This window comes from Jaculus jaculus, chromosome 8 (genome assembly GCF_020740685.1).
Source record: "Jaculus jaculus isolate mJacJac1 chromosome 8, mJacJac1.mat.Y.cur, whole genome shotgun sequence".
NCBI lineage: Eukaryota > Metazoa > Chordata > Mammalia > Rodentia > Dipodidae > Jaculus > Jaculus jaculus.
In genome coordinates, this window is record NC_059109.1 from 41,606,178 (window position 1) to 41,621,068 (window position 14,891).

The following is a 14,891-nucleotide window of genomic DNA, read 5'->3' on the forward strand; positions in this document are numbered from 1 at the left end:
CAGGTTAGATTAAAAGTAATTCTTTTTGACCATGTGAATGGCTGGAAATGTTTACAAGATGACAAATACGTTTAAGTTGGGTACAAATATTTGGGTGGTTAATATTAATGATGTGTTTGCTAAATAAGAACATAGAGGATACTGACTCTAGATTATGGGTAGGGTGATTCCCTCCAGTGGGGCTTTCTGTGACATTTCATATCTGCTCTCTCATATGGTATCTACTAGGTACTACTGAGCTCCTGGAATGTAGCTATGGTCTCAAACAACTGAATTTAAATTCTCATTTTAATGAAAATAAGTATTGTATTTGGCAGCACAGATCTAGAATCTATATCATTGCTGACTGTGGAAAATAATAGTCTAGAGGTCCAATGCTCTATCCATTATGCTGCACAGCCCCCTGAAAATATTTACTCTAGATATTGGTTTTATAAAGTCAGTAGTCAACAAAGAGCCAGATAGTATCCTGGGCTTTGCAGGATGCAGGTCGCTGATGTTCTCTGTCACACTTTTTTTTTTTTTTTGCATAACTGTTTTAATGTGCTCACTTCAAGATTATTAAACAGACTTATCTTGTCTTTTTACAAAAAAAAAAAATCCAAAAATATTTTCAAAAGTTTTGCAGACATTTAAGTATTCTGTAAAGGACATCATCTTGAATCTAGTCTGGAGAAACTACCTTTAAGAGAAGATGAAGTTAACTCAAGAATACACTATTAGACTGTACTTCCAATTTGTTTTATGCTATTAAATTTTCTGAGGTCATTTTTCCTCTGTATGTACATTTAGTGTTTCAAAAATGAATTAGAAGTCTTTATCTTCTTTAATTTGTTGACAAACTCTTGAGGATGCTGAGAAATCTCCAGATAACCACTGTTTTCTCCTGGGAACAAACTTCAGAGCTTCTTCCCAGCTACCGTGTTTTTCAAACACAGCAAGATTCGGATCATTTGATCTGAGGTGAGATTTTTGTTACCATTGGGCCACTGTAAATATTTATCTAATGGAAGGCATTCTGTTGCTAGATTTAGATGCTTTGTCTTTGCTAGAGATGTGCCTGCTTGCAAATCTTTATCAACAAATAATCCAATCACATAAATTTTATCACACTTAAAAGTAGTCATAACATTGGGAGAATCTGCAGTTAAATATATAATCTTGTTCTTTGGAAATAAATCTACATGAGGTTTTTCTGTTGCTGTTAAAAGCAATTTTTCCCATTTTTCTCCATAACGTTTAACCAATTCTGTATGGTAGACACCATCTACTTTAAGACTGCAGAAATAGATTTGGAGAAGATCAACATCTTTTCTGTTCCATTCTTCACATTCTAAAAGTTGAAAAATAGTATTTTTAGTTCTTTGGGTTTCATGTACTTATCGTAAGTTATGTCAAACCAGAGGTTGTCCAAACTGCATAGCCTGGGCATTCTTCCAGTTCATGGCAGTGTTCATTTGTCTGTCCCACAGTTGGAGGAAAAAGTCTTGCTGTTTATCTCCTTTAGGGCATTCGAGCAACTTGGCTGTCATTGCTTCTTCCCTAGCCTCTGCTTTCACTTTCTTTTTTAATCTGCTTAGCTTTTTTCAGTTTTTCCTTAGTATACAGATTTTTAAAACATTTTTTGGGGGGATGATTTAGAAGCATATTCCATAATGGTTTTGCACTCTTCTGCTCAAAAGTGTTCTGCTACTTCTTTACCAAGCAGTCTCCACACCTCAATTAATTCTCTGATGGCAGCCGGAATATCTTCATCCTTGTTGTTTGAGACTGTCAAAACAACCTCCTCCTTCAATGCTGGATGTCATTGTAGTTTTCCACCCATCCACCTCTAGCTCTTCAGGAGGGGATGCACTAGCCTTACTAGAATTAGGACAAAGCAGGTATTTTGGGAGATACATATCTCTGCAGAATCATTGAATGTAAATTCCTTCTCTTCCTAAGAAGAGTAAATGGTACCAACAGCCTTGCAAAAGGTCTCAAGAAAGTGACATTAAAACCCATTTTGAGGGCTGGAGAGATGGCTTGGCGGTTAAGCGCTTGCCTGTGAAGCCTAAGGACCCCGGTTCGAGGCTCGGTTCCCCAGGTCCCACATTAGCCAGATGCACAAGGGGGCGCACACGTCTGGAGTTCGTTTGCAGAGGCTGGAAGCCCTGGCGCACCCATTCTCTCTCTCTCCCTCTGTCTTTCTCTCTGTGTCTGTCGCTCTCAAATAAATAAGTAATTTTTAAAAAACCCATTTTGAAGAAATAGACATCTAAGAAAACCCTTGAAGCTTACACATCCCTAGGCTTCCTGTATTTGAAGACTTAGTGCACATGCCGCACAAAGCTGTCTTCTCGCCGCAACACGTCGGCAGGAAGGCTTGTGCCAGGACTGCCGAGCCCGGTTTTTTTTTGGGGGGGGGCGGTTTCGAGGTAGGGTCTCATTCTAGTCCAGGCTGACCTGGAATTCACTATGTAGTTTCAGGGTGGCCTCGAACTCACGGGGATCCACCTACCTCTGCCTCCCGAGTGCTGGGATTAAAGGCGTGCGCCACCATGCCCGGCTTCTGTTTGCTTTTTTTTTTTTTTTTTTTTTTTTTTTGCAGTGCATTAAATATATAGAAGATTGTTCAAGGGCTGAATTGGCTCAATGATGGCAGTTTGCAGACCTCTGGATTATATAGACTAGTGGTTCCAAACTTACTTGGTTTGGGTGGCAATATTAGATCAAAAACACCTAACAGTTCCACTTACTAAGGAATTATGTTCAGTAATTTTTTTATAATATTATAATATCACTGGAAAGAATTATTAATGCCTACTGAAAGTTTTTTTTAAATTAATTAATTATTTATTTATTTGAGAGCGACAGACACAGAGAGAAAGACAGATAGAGGGAGAGAGAGAATGGGCGCGCCAGGGCTTCCAGCCTCTGCAAACGAACTCCAGACGCGTGCGCCCCCTTGTGCATCTGGCTAACGTGGGATCTGGGGAACCGAGCCTCGAACCGGGGTCCTTAGGCTTCACAGGCAAGCGCTTAACCGCTAAGCCATCTCTCCAGCCCTGAAAGTTTTTTTAATTTAATTTTTATTTATTTGAGAGCGACAAAGAGAAAGAGGCAGAAAGAGAGAGAGAATGGGCCCGTCAGGGCCTCCAGCCACTGCAGACAAACTCTAGAGGTGTGCTCCCCCTTGTGCACCTGGCTAAAGTGGGTCCTGGGGAATCGAGCCTTGAACCTGTGTCCTTAGGCTTCATAGGCAAGCACTTAACCACTAAGCCATCTCTCCAGCCCCTATGTTCAGTAAATTTAATGAGTATCTATGTCCTAACAACTTAGTGGCCCTTTGATATATGTATGTGTAAGTTGGAGGAAAAAAACAATATATGTACTCTCTCTCTTTTTTTTTTTTTTTTGGAGGTGGGGTCTTGCTCTAGTCCAGGCTGACCTAGAATTCACTATGTAGTCTTAGGGTGGCTTTGAACTTGGCGCTCCTTCTACCTCTGCCTCCCAAGTGCTGGGATTAAAGGTATATACCACCACACCAGGCTACTTTTTCTTAATTCCAATAGCTAATCAAGTATGTTTGCCTCTTAAGCATCTATACAGCCAGGGGGTCATAGTGGCATTCTGTGTAAACCCAGCTTAAGCCCCGGTTCCTTTCTGTCACCCTTGTTTTTGGTCTTTCCCTGTCTCCTTAAGAACTCAAAGCCTCTGGGACCCTTGGAAAACATCTTATTATTCTCTGCAACTCTGCCTGGCCACAATATAAGCTGGACAGTGTGTCTAAATGGCCTGAGAATGGTACTTTGATTTCCAAATTCTCACTGATTTAAAACATTTCTGCCAATGTGTTGGCAAATGGTCCGAAATACCCTATTTTTCACTCTCGTGCACAGCCTTCTTTCTGTTCTACCTGCTCTTCTCACCAGGTCCTTCTGGCCACCACCTCTCCCTAATAGCTCCTCCGACTCCTCTAGCATCCTCAGCCTCTCCTGGCCCCCTGCCTGGTAACAAGGTTTGATTTTGATCTCTGGAGTTGTAAATAGAATAAATTTTTTTTTTAATTTTTATTAACATTTTCCATGATTATAAAATATATCCCATGGTAATTCCCTCCCTCCCCACCCCCACACTTTCCCGTTTGAAATTCCATTCTCAATCATATTACCTCCCCATTACAAACATTGTAATTACATATATACAATAGAATAAAAATTTTAAATGGGAATATGGTGCTTCTGAATGAATGAATATGTGAAGGAGAAATGATTGTCTAGAGTCTATATGAAAAGTGCACTTAAAATGAATGTGTATGACCAGGCATGCCTTAATCCCAGCACTTGGGAGGCAGAGGTAGGTGGACCACCATGAGTATGAGGCCACCCTGAGACTACATAGTGAATTCCAGGTCAGCCTGAGCTAGAGAGACCCTTCCTTCCTGGAAAAACCAAAAAAAAAGGGGGAGAAGGCTAGAGAGGTGGCTTAGTGGTTAAAGCATTTGCCTGCAAAGCCTAAGGACCCAGGTTTGATCCCCTAGTATCCACATAATCCAGAGGTACAAGGTGGCACATGTGAGGAGAAAGCCCTGATGTGCCCATTCTCTCTCCTTCTGCACCTCTCCCCTCACCTCTCTCCCTCCCTCTGTCAAAATAAATAAACAAATAAACATTTAAACACACACACACACAAAATGAATGTGTATGTATGAGTATGTGTGGCTCACAGCCCTAAGGCTGTAGAATGATTTCTGTTCTGAGCAGTACCATTTCATTGTAGAGGATGTTTTCCACCAAACCCACTGTACAAGACTGCATAACCAATTTTTACTATTGAGTGTTCCCCCAGAAGGAACACTAAAAGTAATTAAGAGCATAGACAAAAAAAAGGCAAGATTCTCCTACTCTTAAAATGGCAGGATCAGGGGCTGGAGAGATGGCTTAGCGGTTAAGTGCTTGCCTGTGAAGTCTAAGGACCCCAGTTCGAGGCTCGATTCCCCAGAACCCATGTTAGCCAGATACACAAGGGGGTGCACGCGTCTGGAGTTCGTTTGCAGTGGCTGGAGGCCCTGACACGCCGGAGGCCCTGGCGCACCCATTCTCTCTTCCTCTCTCTATCTGCCTCTTTCTCTCTGCTCTCAAATAAATAAAAATAACAAAAAAAAAAAAAAAAAAAAAAAAAGGCAGGATCAGGAAGCTGCCTTGTAGCCCTGAGGGAAGTCCAAAACTCTCCCTGGAATTTAGGAGAAAAAAAAAAAAAAAAAAAGGCTCGTTCTTAGCTTCCCTGCCTTGCAGAGCCAGGGGGCTGTAAGCACAGGGAATCTCAGGGTCCTGGCCAACATGATGATGGGTGAATGCCACCTTGTTGTGAACAGATGGGGACTTCTTATAAGAAGTTTGTAACTGTTTTTACAATTACTTTATCTTTCTATGCTTCTATGGAACTACTAACAGACAGCAGCCTCAAGATTTATGTTTAAATTTAGAAGGCCTTGATACTGAGTTTATAAGAAAAATTCTAATAATGTTTGAATCTACTTTCATATTAAAAAGAAACATGTTTCAGGAAAGTTATAAGAAACAAAGTTCCAAAATCAATAAATGATATAATTTATACGTTTATACTGGGTAAATACTATAAGTCAAATCCGATCTTCTCTTTCATAAAAAAGTTATTTCAAAAGGCCTTTTTATGGGCTGGAGAGATGGCTTAGTGGTTAAGCGCTTGCCTGTGAAGCCTAAGGACCCTGGTTCAAGGCTGGATTCCCAGGACCCATGTTAGCCAGATGCACAAGGGGGCGCATGTGTCTGGAGTTCGTTTGCAGTGGCTGGAAGTCCTGGCATGCCCATTCTCCCCCCCCCCCCCCGTTGCTCTCAAATAAATAAAAATAAACAAAATTTTATAAAAGGCCTTTTGAGGGGGAAAAAATTAAATAGTTATATTAAAAGTCCTATAGAGGGCTGGAGGGTTGGCTTAATGGTTAAGGTGTTTGCCTGCAAAGCCAAAGGTCCCAGGTCCAATTCCCCAGGACCCACATTAGCCAGCTGCACAAGGGGTGCACGCATCTGAAGTTCCTTTGCAGTGGCTGGAGGCCTTGGCGTGCCCATTCTCTCTCTTTCTTTCTTTGTCAAATAAATAAAAGTTTAAAAAAGCCAGGCATGATGGCACACGCCCTTAATCCCAGTACTTAGGAAGCAAAGGTAGGGGGATCACTAAGAGTTCAAGGCCACCCTGAGACTAAATTCCAGGTCAGTCTGGACTACAGTGAGACCCTACCTAAAAAAAAAAAAAAAGTCTTATGGTAAGGACAACAAAAATTTTTGTTGGTAGTTATGAGATGAACTGACTAAAGATAAATTGGAGAGAAAACCTTAATGTTGGATGTTAAATGTTTGATGAAAAAGATTGTTACAGAGTGGTTACATAGATTGTAAAGTAAAAGTATGTAGATGAAGATATGAGTAACAGAAGGTTAAAGACAAAGTACTTAATCAGATTACAGACTTCTTGAGATAAAATGACTATTAGCCTAGGGCTTATATTAGACTAACAAAATATGGACCTGGCTGGTAACAGGTTGCTATGGTATTGAGGTTGTAAATTTAACTTTAACTCATTGATGTTAATCTGGTCATAATAGTGGTCATGACATTACGCCTGCAAAAAGGAAGAAAGAAGCTGGGTATAGTGCTGTACACCTTTAATCCCAGCACTCGGGAGGCAGAGGTAGGAGGATCACCGTGAGTTCGAGGCCACCCTGAGACTACATAGTGAATTCCAGGTCAGCATGGACTAGAGTGAGACCCTACCTTGAAAAACAAAAAACAAACAAATAAAAAAAAATTACAAGTTTGTAGTCATAAATGTAACTTTATTTGTGGTGAGGATCAAATGTAGGGCCTTACACATGTTAAGTATATGCTTTACCACCACTGAGATATACCCTTGGCCCCGAGTAACTTTCTCTTTTTCTTTGTTTTCTTAATTCTGGTCCCTGTACCTCTGTGCCCACCTCATACTGTCTGTAATATTCGGGACCTGCCAGACTGCCACTACACAAACACACCCACCCACCCCAGCCTGAGTGTCCTGTCCTCAGCACTTGTACATTAAAGCATCAAGAGTACCCATCAGGCCTCCTACCTACTCCCCCACCCCACTTTTTCTTTCTGAGTAATGGACTCATAGGCTAACCTGGAACTTGCTTTGTAGCCCAGGCTGGACTCAAATTTATGATACTCCAGGCTCTGCCACTCACACAGATTGTTAGGATTACAGGTGTGCACCACAACAGCTGGCCCCCTAGTAACTGTAAATAACTGTTTCTTAATTACTCATGCACCTATGGTTAGTGAGTGCAGCAGTGAACAAGAGACCCTACCTCATACAAGGTGGAAGGTAAGGTCCTCTGACCACATGCATGCCCTGGCAGACATGCACCCATACACTCCAAAAAAGTTACTCGTTCTGGGCTGAAGAGATGGTTTAGCAGTTAAGGCACTCCCTCCAAAGCAAAAGGACTCAGGTTTGATTCCCCAGGACCCATGTAAGCCAGATGCACAAGATGGCACATGCATCTGTAGTTTGTTTGTGGAGGCTCTAGTGTGCCCATTCTATGAATGAAAGAAAGAGAGGGAGGGAGGGAAGGGAAGGAAGGAAGGAGAAAGAAAATGTTTTAAAAATTACTTTGCAAATAATAATTGAGCTCCTACTATTTGCAAAGTGCTACTAGGCTGTAATAGCAAAAATAAGGCATACCATCCCTGTGCTCATAGTTTACTATTAAGGCAAGGGTAGTTTGGGAGGTAATAGAATAATTAATATATTTGTAGCAGAATTATTTATTTGAGAGAGGGCTGAGATTAAAGTAATGTGCCTTCACATCCAACTAAAAAAAATTTTTTTTTCATATCTTGAGGTATCTTGATGATTTTCACCTTTAATCTGTTGATTCTTTAGAGTTCAACCAGTTTTTGTTTGTTTGTTTGTTTGTTTGTTTGTTTCAAGGTAGGGTCTCACTCTGGCCCAGGCTGACCTGGAATTCATTCTGTATTCTCAGGGTGGCCTTTAACTCATGGTGATCCTCCTATCTCTGCCTCCGGAGTGCAGGAATTAAAGGCATGTGCCACCACTGCCCCTCTTATGGCTTTTTTTGGGGGGGGCGGTTTCGAAGTAGGGTCTCACTCTAGCCCAGGCTGACCTGAAACTCACTATGTAGTCTCAGGGCAGTCTCGAACTCACAGTGATTCTCCCACCTCTGCCTCCCGAGAGCTGGGATTAAAGGCGTGAGCCACCACGCCCGGCTCCGCTTATGGCTTATTTTATAAAATATTTTATTTATTTATTTGAGAGGTGGGATAGATAGTTTGAAGAATGGGCACACCAGGACCTCTAGCTGCTGCAAATGAACACCAGATGCATGTGCCACCTTGTGCATCTGGCTTTACCTAGATACTAGGGAATTGAATTCAGGTCCTTAGGCTTTGTAGGCAAGCACCTTAACCACTGAGTCATCTCTCCAGCCCTATTATTATTTTTATTTTTATTTTTCTTACATTCTTTTTTAAGTTTTAAAAAATATTTTATTTTTATTTATTTGAGAGACAGAGAGATCGAGAATGGACATGCGAGGGCCTCTAGCCGATGCAAATGAACTCCAGATACATGTGCCACCTGTGCATCTGTCTTATGAGGGATCTGGAGAATAAAACTTGGTTCCTTAGGCTTTGCTGGCAACTGCCTTAACCACTAAGCCATCTCTCCAGCCCAGTTTTTATTTTTCATTATTGACAACTTCCATAATTATAGACAATGAACCATAATAATTCTTTCCCCCATCACTTTCCCCTTTATAATTCCACTCTCCATCCCCTCCCCTTCTTTTTTATTTTGATGTCACCATCTTTTCCTCCTATTATGATGGTCTTGTATAGGTAGTGCCAGGCACTGCGAGGTTGAATACTATGTAATTATATAATCTAATTATGTTTTATGTAATTATTATGTAGACCAGTCCATTTTTTAATTAGGAAAGTTAATTTCATCCTAATATGAGTGAGTCACAAATATTATCTTGATTTTTTTTGTGGGGGAGGGGCTGAGTTTTTGAAACAGGGTTTAATATAGACCAGGCTGAGGCTGGTCTTTAACTTGCTACTGATCTTTAACTTCTGATCCCACATCCAATTCCCAAGCACTGGGATTACAGGAATACACCACCATATCCACTTTAGAATTTTTTGTTGTTGTTTTGGTTTGGTTTTTCAAGGTAGGGTCTCACTCTAGCCAAGACTGACCTGGAATTCACTATGTAGTCTCAGGGTGGCCTCGAACTCATGGTGATCCTCCTACCTCTGCCTCCTAAATGCTGGGATTAAAGGCATGCACTGCCATACTTAGCTAGATTTTATTTTTGAATATGAAAATTTTCCAGTAGTATAACACAGTACTTAAATGACTCATGTTTTAGAATCCATAATATGGTTTTTCCTTTCTATTTTTATGCTTTACAAAGTAATTCTAAAGTCACAACTGTACTCTTAATCTCTTTGTGCACTATGGTTTTCTGCTGTCTTATTTGTTCAAATACCTTGTATTTGTTTCAGAAAAAAAGTTTTCAAGAATGGATGGAATATCTTCAGAGATGACTGAAGAAAAGTAAGTTAACTCTGTTTTGGTTAAAATGTCATAGTTGGGCTGGAGAGATAGCTCTGCAATTAAGGTGCTTGCATGCAAACCCTAACGACATAGGCTTGATTCCCTGGTACCCATATAAAGCCAAATAGGAATGCCACAGTGGTAGGTATCCTTACCTCTCTTTGTATAAATTATCTACAGTCAGTCAGAATTGAGAGACTTTGGATATTACGTACTATCTCTTTAAGGGCCTCAGGAGATGAAATGATTTCTCCAAAATTAACATCATAAACTGGTGATCTGTATGCAGCCTATAAACATAGTTTTTTTTAGCACACACATAATTTAACTTTAAAAAATTATTTATTTTTATTTATTGGAGTCAGAGAAGAGAGGGGGAGAGAGTGTGGGTGTGAGAAAATGGGTGTGCCAGGGCTTCCAGCCACTGCAAAGAAATTCCAGACAAGTGCACCCCCTTGTGCATCTGGCTTATATGTGTCCTGGGGAATTGAACCTGGGTCCTTTGGCTTTGCAGCAAGTGCCTTACCTGCTAAGCCATCCTGTATCCCAACTATTTATTTTATTTTAGTTTTTAGGTAGGGTTTTACTCTATCCCAGGCTGACCTAGAATTCACTATGTAGTCACAGAGTGGCCTCAAACTCATGTGATCCTCTGCCTCCCAAGTGCTGGGATTAAAGGTGTGCACCACCATACCCAGCCACAATGTATCTTTTTAAAAAACTTTTTAAATTTATTTATGATTGGGATTGAACTCTGGCTTGAGCATGCTAAGCATCTACTTTGCCGCTAAGCTACACCCCTAGCCTGGCCTTCCTTCCTCCCTTTTTTTCTACCAGGCTGACCTGGAACTCACTCTGTAGTTGGCCTCAAAATCACAGCATCCATCTTACCTCTGCCTCCTGAGTGCTGGGATCAAAGGCATGCACCACCATGCACAATGTAGCTTTTAAAACACTGAGTTCCCAAATACCAAATTTAAAAGCCTGTACTATAATGTAAATTTTGCTGGCCAGAGTGCTAAGTAAAAATGATGGCCAGTTTAGAAGTATGTCAGGGGCTGGAGAGATAACACAGAGATTAAAGGTAATTGTTTGCAAAGCTTGATGACCTGGGTTCGATTCCCCAGTACTCACATAAAAACAGAGGCATGGAATGTTTGTCACACTGTTTACAAATAAATAAAATATTTTTAATAATACAAGTATGTAGGGGGTAATATGATGGAAACTTTTAGAAATTCGGTTGTTTATCTACATATACATAATTTTTCCCTTTTATTTCAGAGACAATATAACCAGACCTGTTAGAAGACGGCATTCCTCAGTAAGAAATAACTATCGTACTATATGGTAACTGTATAACCACAAGTTGTTTGACTGTGACTTTACTGTAGCCTCCACTAGCTTCCTGTTGCTCTCTGGATAAAGCGTTATATATTTAACTTGGTTACAAAATTCTGTAAATATAATGAAATTCATATTTTTATGAATTTTATTGTATTTAATGCATTTTAATTAACGTAAAAAACAATGAGTTTGCTGTAACATGTTCAAACATGCTAATTTAATCAATTTTATGCTATGTAAACTATACTATAATTTTTTTGTTTTGTTTTTGTTTTTGTTTTTGTTTTTGTTTTTGTTTTTTGAGGTAGGGTTTCACTCTAGCCCAGGCTGACCCGGAATTCACTCTGAAGTCTCAGGGTGGCCTCAAACTCATGCAGTCCTTCTACCTCTGCCTCCCAAGTGCTGGGATTAAAGGCACGCGCCGCCATGCCTGGCTACTATAAATGCTGAAACTACATTTAAAAGATTTTTTTATTTTTTAATTAATTTATTATTTATTTGAGAGTGAGAGAGAATGGGTGCACCAGGGCTTCCAGGCACATGCACCACCTTGTGCATCTGGCTTACATGAGTCCTGGGGTCATTTAGCTTTGCAGGCATGTGCCTCAACTGCTAAGTCATCTCTCCAGTCCATAAAGTATATTTGAAATAATTTTTTTTTCTTTAAAAGTATATTTAAGTTGGGCATGGTGGCACATGCCTTTAATCCCAGCACTTGGGAGGCAGAGGTAGGATTGCGGAGTTCTAGGCCATTGTGAGACTACATAGTGAATTCTGGGTCAGCCTGAGCTATCTTGAAAAAACAAAAAAATAAGACAAATAAAAAAAAGAAAAACAGAATTTGAACATGGAAATAGGGTGAGCTAGATGTGCTGTACTCAGTTGGACAGTCAGAATAAAATAAGAGAAAGGAGACCCTACCAGGTTGGTGTTAGAATTCCTGATCAATAAGATTTAACTATAGCCACTTCTACCTTTTAGAGTTTTTCAGTTTCATAATCCATTATAAATTTTGTTTATAAATCAGTTTAGACAGAGCTTTTGTCTTACAACAGTTTTGTATGCCAGGTAAAATACTTTTTTGTTTTGTTTTCTGAGGTAGGGTCTCACTTTAGCTCAGGCTGACCTGGAATTCACTATGTAGTCTCAGGGTGGCCTTGAACTCATAGGGATCCTCCTACCTCTGCCTTCCAAGTGCTGGGATTAAAGGCGTGTGCCATCATCCCTGACTTCCACTAGATTTTTTGTTGTTGTTGTTTTGAGTTAGGATCTTACTCTAGCCCAGGCTGACCTGGAATTCACTATATGGTCTCAGGGTGGCCTTGAACTCATGGTGATCCTCTTCTGCCTCCTGAGCACTGGGATTAAAGGTGTGCCCACCACGCTTGGCTCCACTAGATTTTGGGGGGGGGGGGCGTGAGGCAAAGTTTTATTGGGTTAAAAGAAAGAAAAGAAGAAGAAAGCTGGTGCATTAGGTCTGCATCCCAGAGTTTGGGATATTAGTATGCAGTCTAGAATTTCTTTTCTTTTTTTTTATTAAATTTAATTATTACTTCCAGATTTTGAAACCACCAAGGAGTCCTCTTCAGGATCTTCGAAGTGGAAATGAAACAGTTCAGGTAAGTCTCTGGTGAAATGCTTTATAGATTAGTATCTTCAAGCTGGAGAATAGGCTTAACAGTTAAGGTGCTTGCGTACAAAGCCCAAGAACTCAGGTCCAAATGTCCAGTTCCCACATAGCCAGATGCAGTGATGCAAGTGCACAATATCACATATGCACCATGAGGGGCGCACACATCTGGAGTTCATTTGCTGCACACTGAAGATCTTGGCACGCCATTCTCTCTCTCTCTCTCTCTCTCTCTGGCTCTTTCTCTGTCTCTCAAAAATAAAAAAAACAAGGGTGGAGAGATGGCTTAGCGGGTAAGACATTTGCTTGGTTTGATTCCCCAGGACTCACATAAGCCAAATGCACAGGGGGGCACATGTGTCTGGGTTTTTTTTTTTTTTTTTTTTTTTGCCCCCAAGGTAGGGTCTCACTCTAGCCCCGGGCTGACCTGGACTTCACTGTGTAATCTCAGGCTGGTCTCTAACCCAGTGATCCTCCTACCTCTTAGGTTTTCACATTTTTTTTTCAAATTTTTATTAACAATTTCCATGATAATAAAAAATATCCCAAGGTAATACTCTCCCTCTACCCACTTTGTCCTTTGAACCTCCATTCTCCATCATATCCCCTCCCCATCTCAATCAGTCTCTCTTTTATTTTGATGTCATCATCTTTTCCTCCTTTTATGATGGTCTTGTGTAAGTAGTGTCAGACACTGTGAGGTCATGGATATCCAGGCCATTTTGTGTCTGGAAGGAGCACGTTGTATGGAGTCATACCCTTCCTTTGGCTCTTACATTCTTTCCGCCATCTCTTCTGCAATGGACCCTGAGCCTTGGAAGGTGTGATAGAGATATTGCAGTTCTGAGCACTGCGGTCACTTCTTTCCAGCATGATGCCTTCTGAGTCATCCCAAGGTCATTGCTGTCTGAAAAGAGAAGATTCTCTACCAAAAGTGAGAGTAGCATTAATGTAAGGGTATGAACATTAACAGAAGTGCTTACTGGGCAGTTTGATAAGCATAGTATATACATTTAGCCAGACAGAGCAGATATTACACCCCTAGGGCTCATGGCTACCCCGTTTTAAGTTTTCAGTATCAGGGATGTATTCCTTCCCATGGAGCAGGCCTCCAGTCCAATTAGAGGGCAGTTGGTTTCCACCATGACAGACATGCCACTATTGCACCCATTGGCTCATTTGGCCTGGCTGGCCAAATATAAGACTTGCAGTGTCCATTGTTGAGTATCTTCACTGGTGATTTCTCTTTCTCCCCTTGAACGGCATGCAGAATGGCTTCTTCCAGCTTTCTGTCAGCTGGTCTACATAGAGGAGGTTATCAGCTCCATTCCAGCAGGATTTCTCAGTGGCTTTGTAGCCCAAGTATGTGGAAAGTATATGGAGTCTTCAGCAATAGGGTCTTACCATCTATTCCTGGTAGGAAACCAAGGGCCTCCGTAATGGCCTGTAATGTTTTGGGAGCATCAGGGACTTCCCTGGCCAACAGTTCACTGGAAGGTATCCCATTCCTGGCACTGAAAAATTTCTAGCAACAATCTACAGCTCCTGAGTGTTCCATTGTCCAGAAAAGTAGGTTTCCATATGATTTATTTATATCCTCTTAGATTTTGATTAGCCCTCCCTCCACCTTTGCTTTACTCAGTCTCTTCCACTGACCTCACTTTGGGCCTTTTCATCCCCATTAATCTATTCTTCTACTTACATATATACAATACAATCCTATTAAGTCCCCCCCCACCTCCTTTTTCTTCCCTTTATATCTCTTTTCTAGCTTACTGGCCTTTGCTACTGAGTTTTCTTGCTACTCACACAGAAGTCCAATCATCTAACATTTTTTTATAAGCCTAACTTTAACTCTTTATTTTTATTTATTTATTTGACAGCCACAGACAGAGAAAGAGGCAGATAGAGAGAAATATAGATAATGGGCATACCAGGGGCTCCAACCACTGCAAATGAACTCTATACGTGTGCACCCCCTTGAGCATCTGGCTAACGTGGGTCTTGGGGAAATGAGCCTCAAACGAGTCCTTAGGCTTCACAGGCAAGCGCTTAACCACTAAGCCATCTCTCCAGCCCTGTTTTTGTTTTTTCGAGGTAGGGTTTTACTGTAGCCCAGGCTAACCTGGAATTCACTATGTAGTCTCAGGGTGGCCTTGAATGTTTGTTTGTTTGTTTATTTGTGTTTTGTTTATCGAGATATAGCCTCATTCTAGCCCAGGCTGACCTGGGATTCACTAGGTAGTCTCAGGGTGGCCTTGAACTCACATTGATC

At 40.9% G+C, this 14,891-nt stretch overlaps 1 protein-coding gene and 1 pseudogene across 2 annotated transcripts in view; one reads left to right on the top strand and one right to left on the bottom strand.

The window, feature by feature from the left end:
* The window catches only part of Knl1 (kinetochore scaffold 1), a 72,971-nt gene that overhangs the window by 1,972 nt on the left and 56,108 nt on the right, over nt 1-14,891 (top strand). For both annotated transcript variants that reach the window (XM_045156167.1, XM_045156168.1), the window contains exons 2-4: nt 9,588-9,639; nt 10,924-10,963; nt 12,546-12,605. In XM_045156167.1, the coding sequence (XP_045012102.1) occupies nt 9,605-9,639; nt 10,924-10,963; nt 12,546-12,605 (135 nt within the window). In that variant the 5' untranslated portion in view covers nt 9,588-9,604. The remainder of the gene's footprint in view (nt 1-9,587; nt 9,640-10,923; nt 10,964-12,545; nt 12,606-14,891) is intronic.
* LOC101599281 lies at nt 789-2,004 on the bottom strand (annotated as a pseudogene).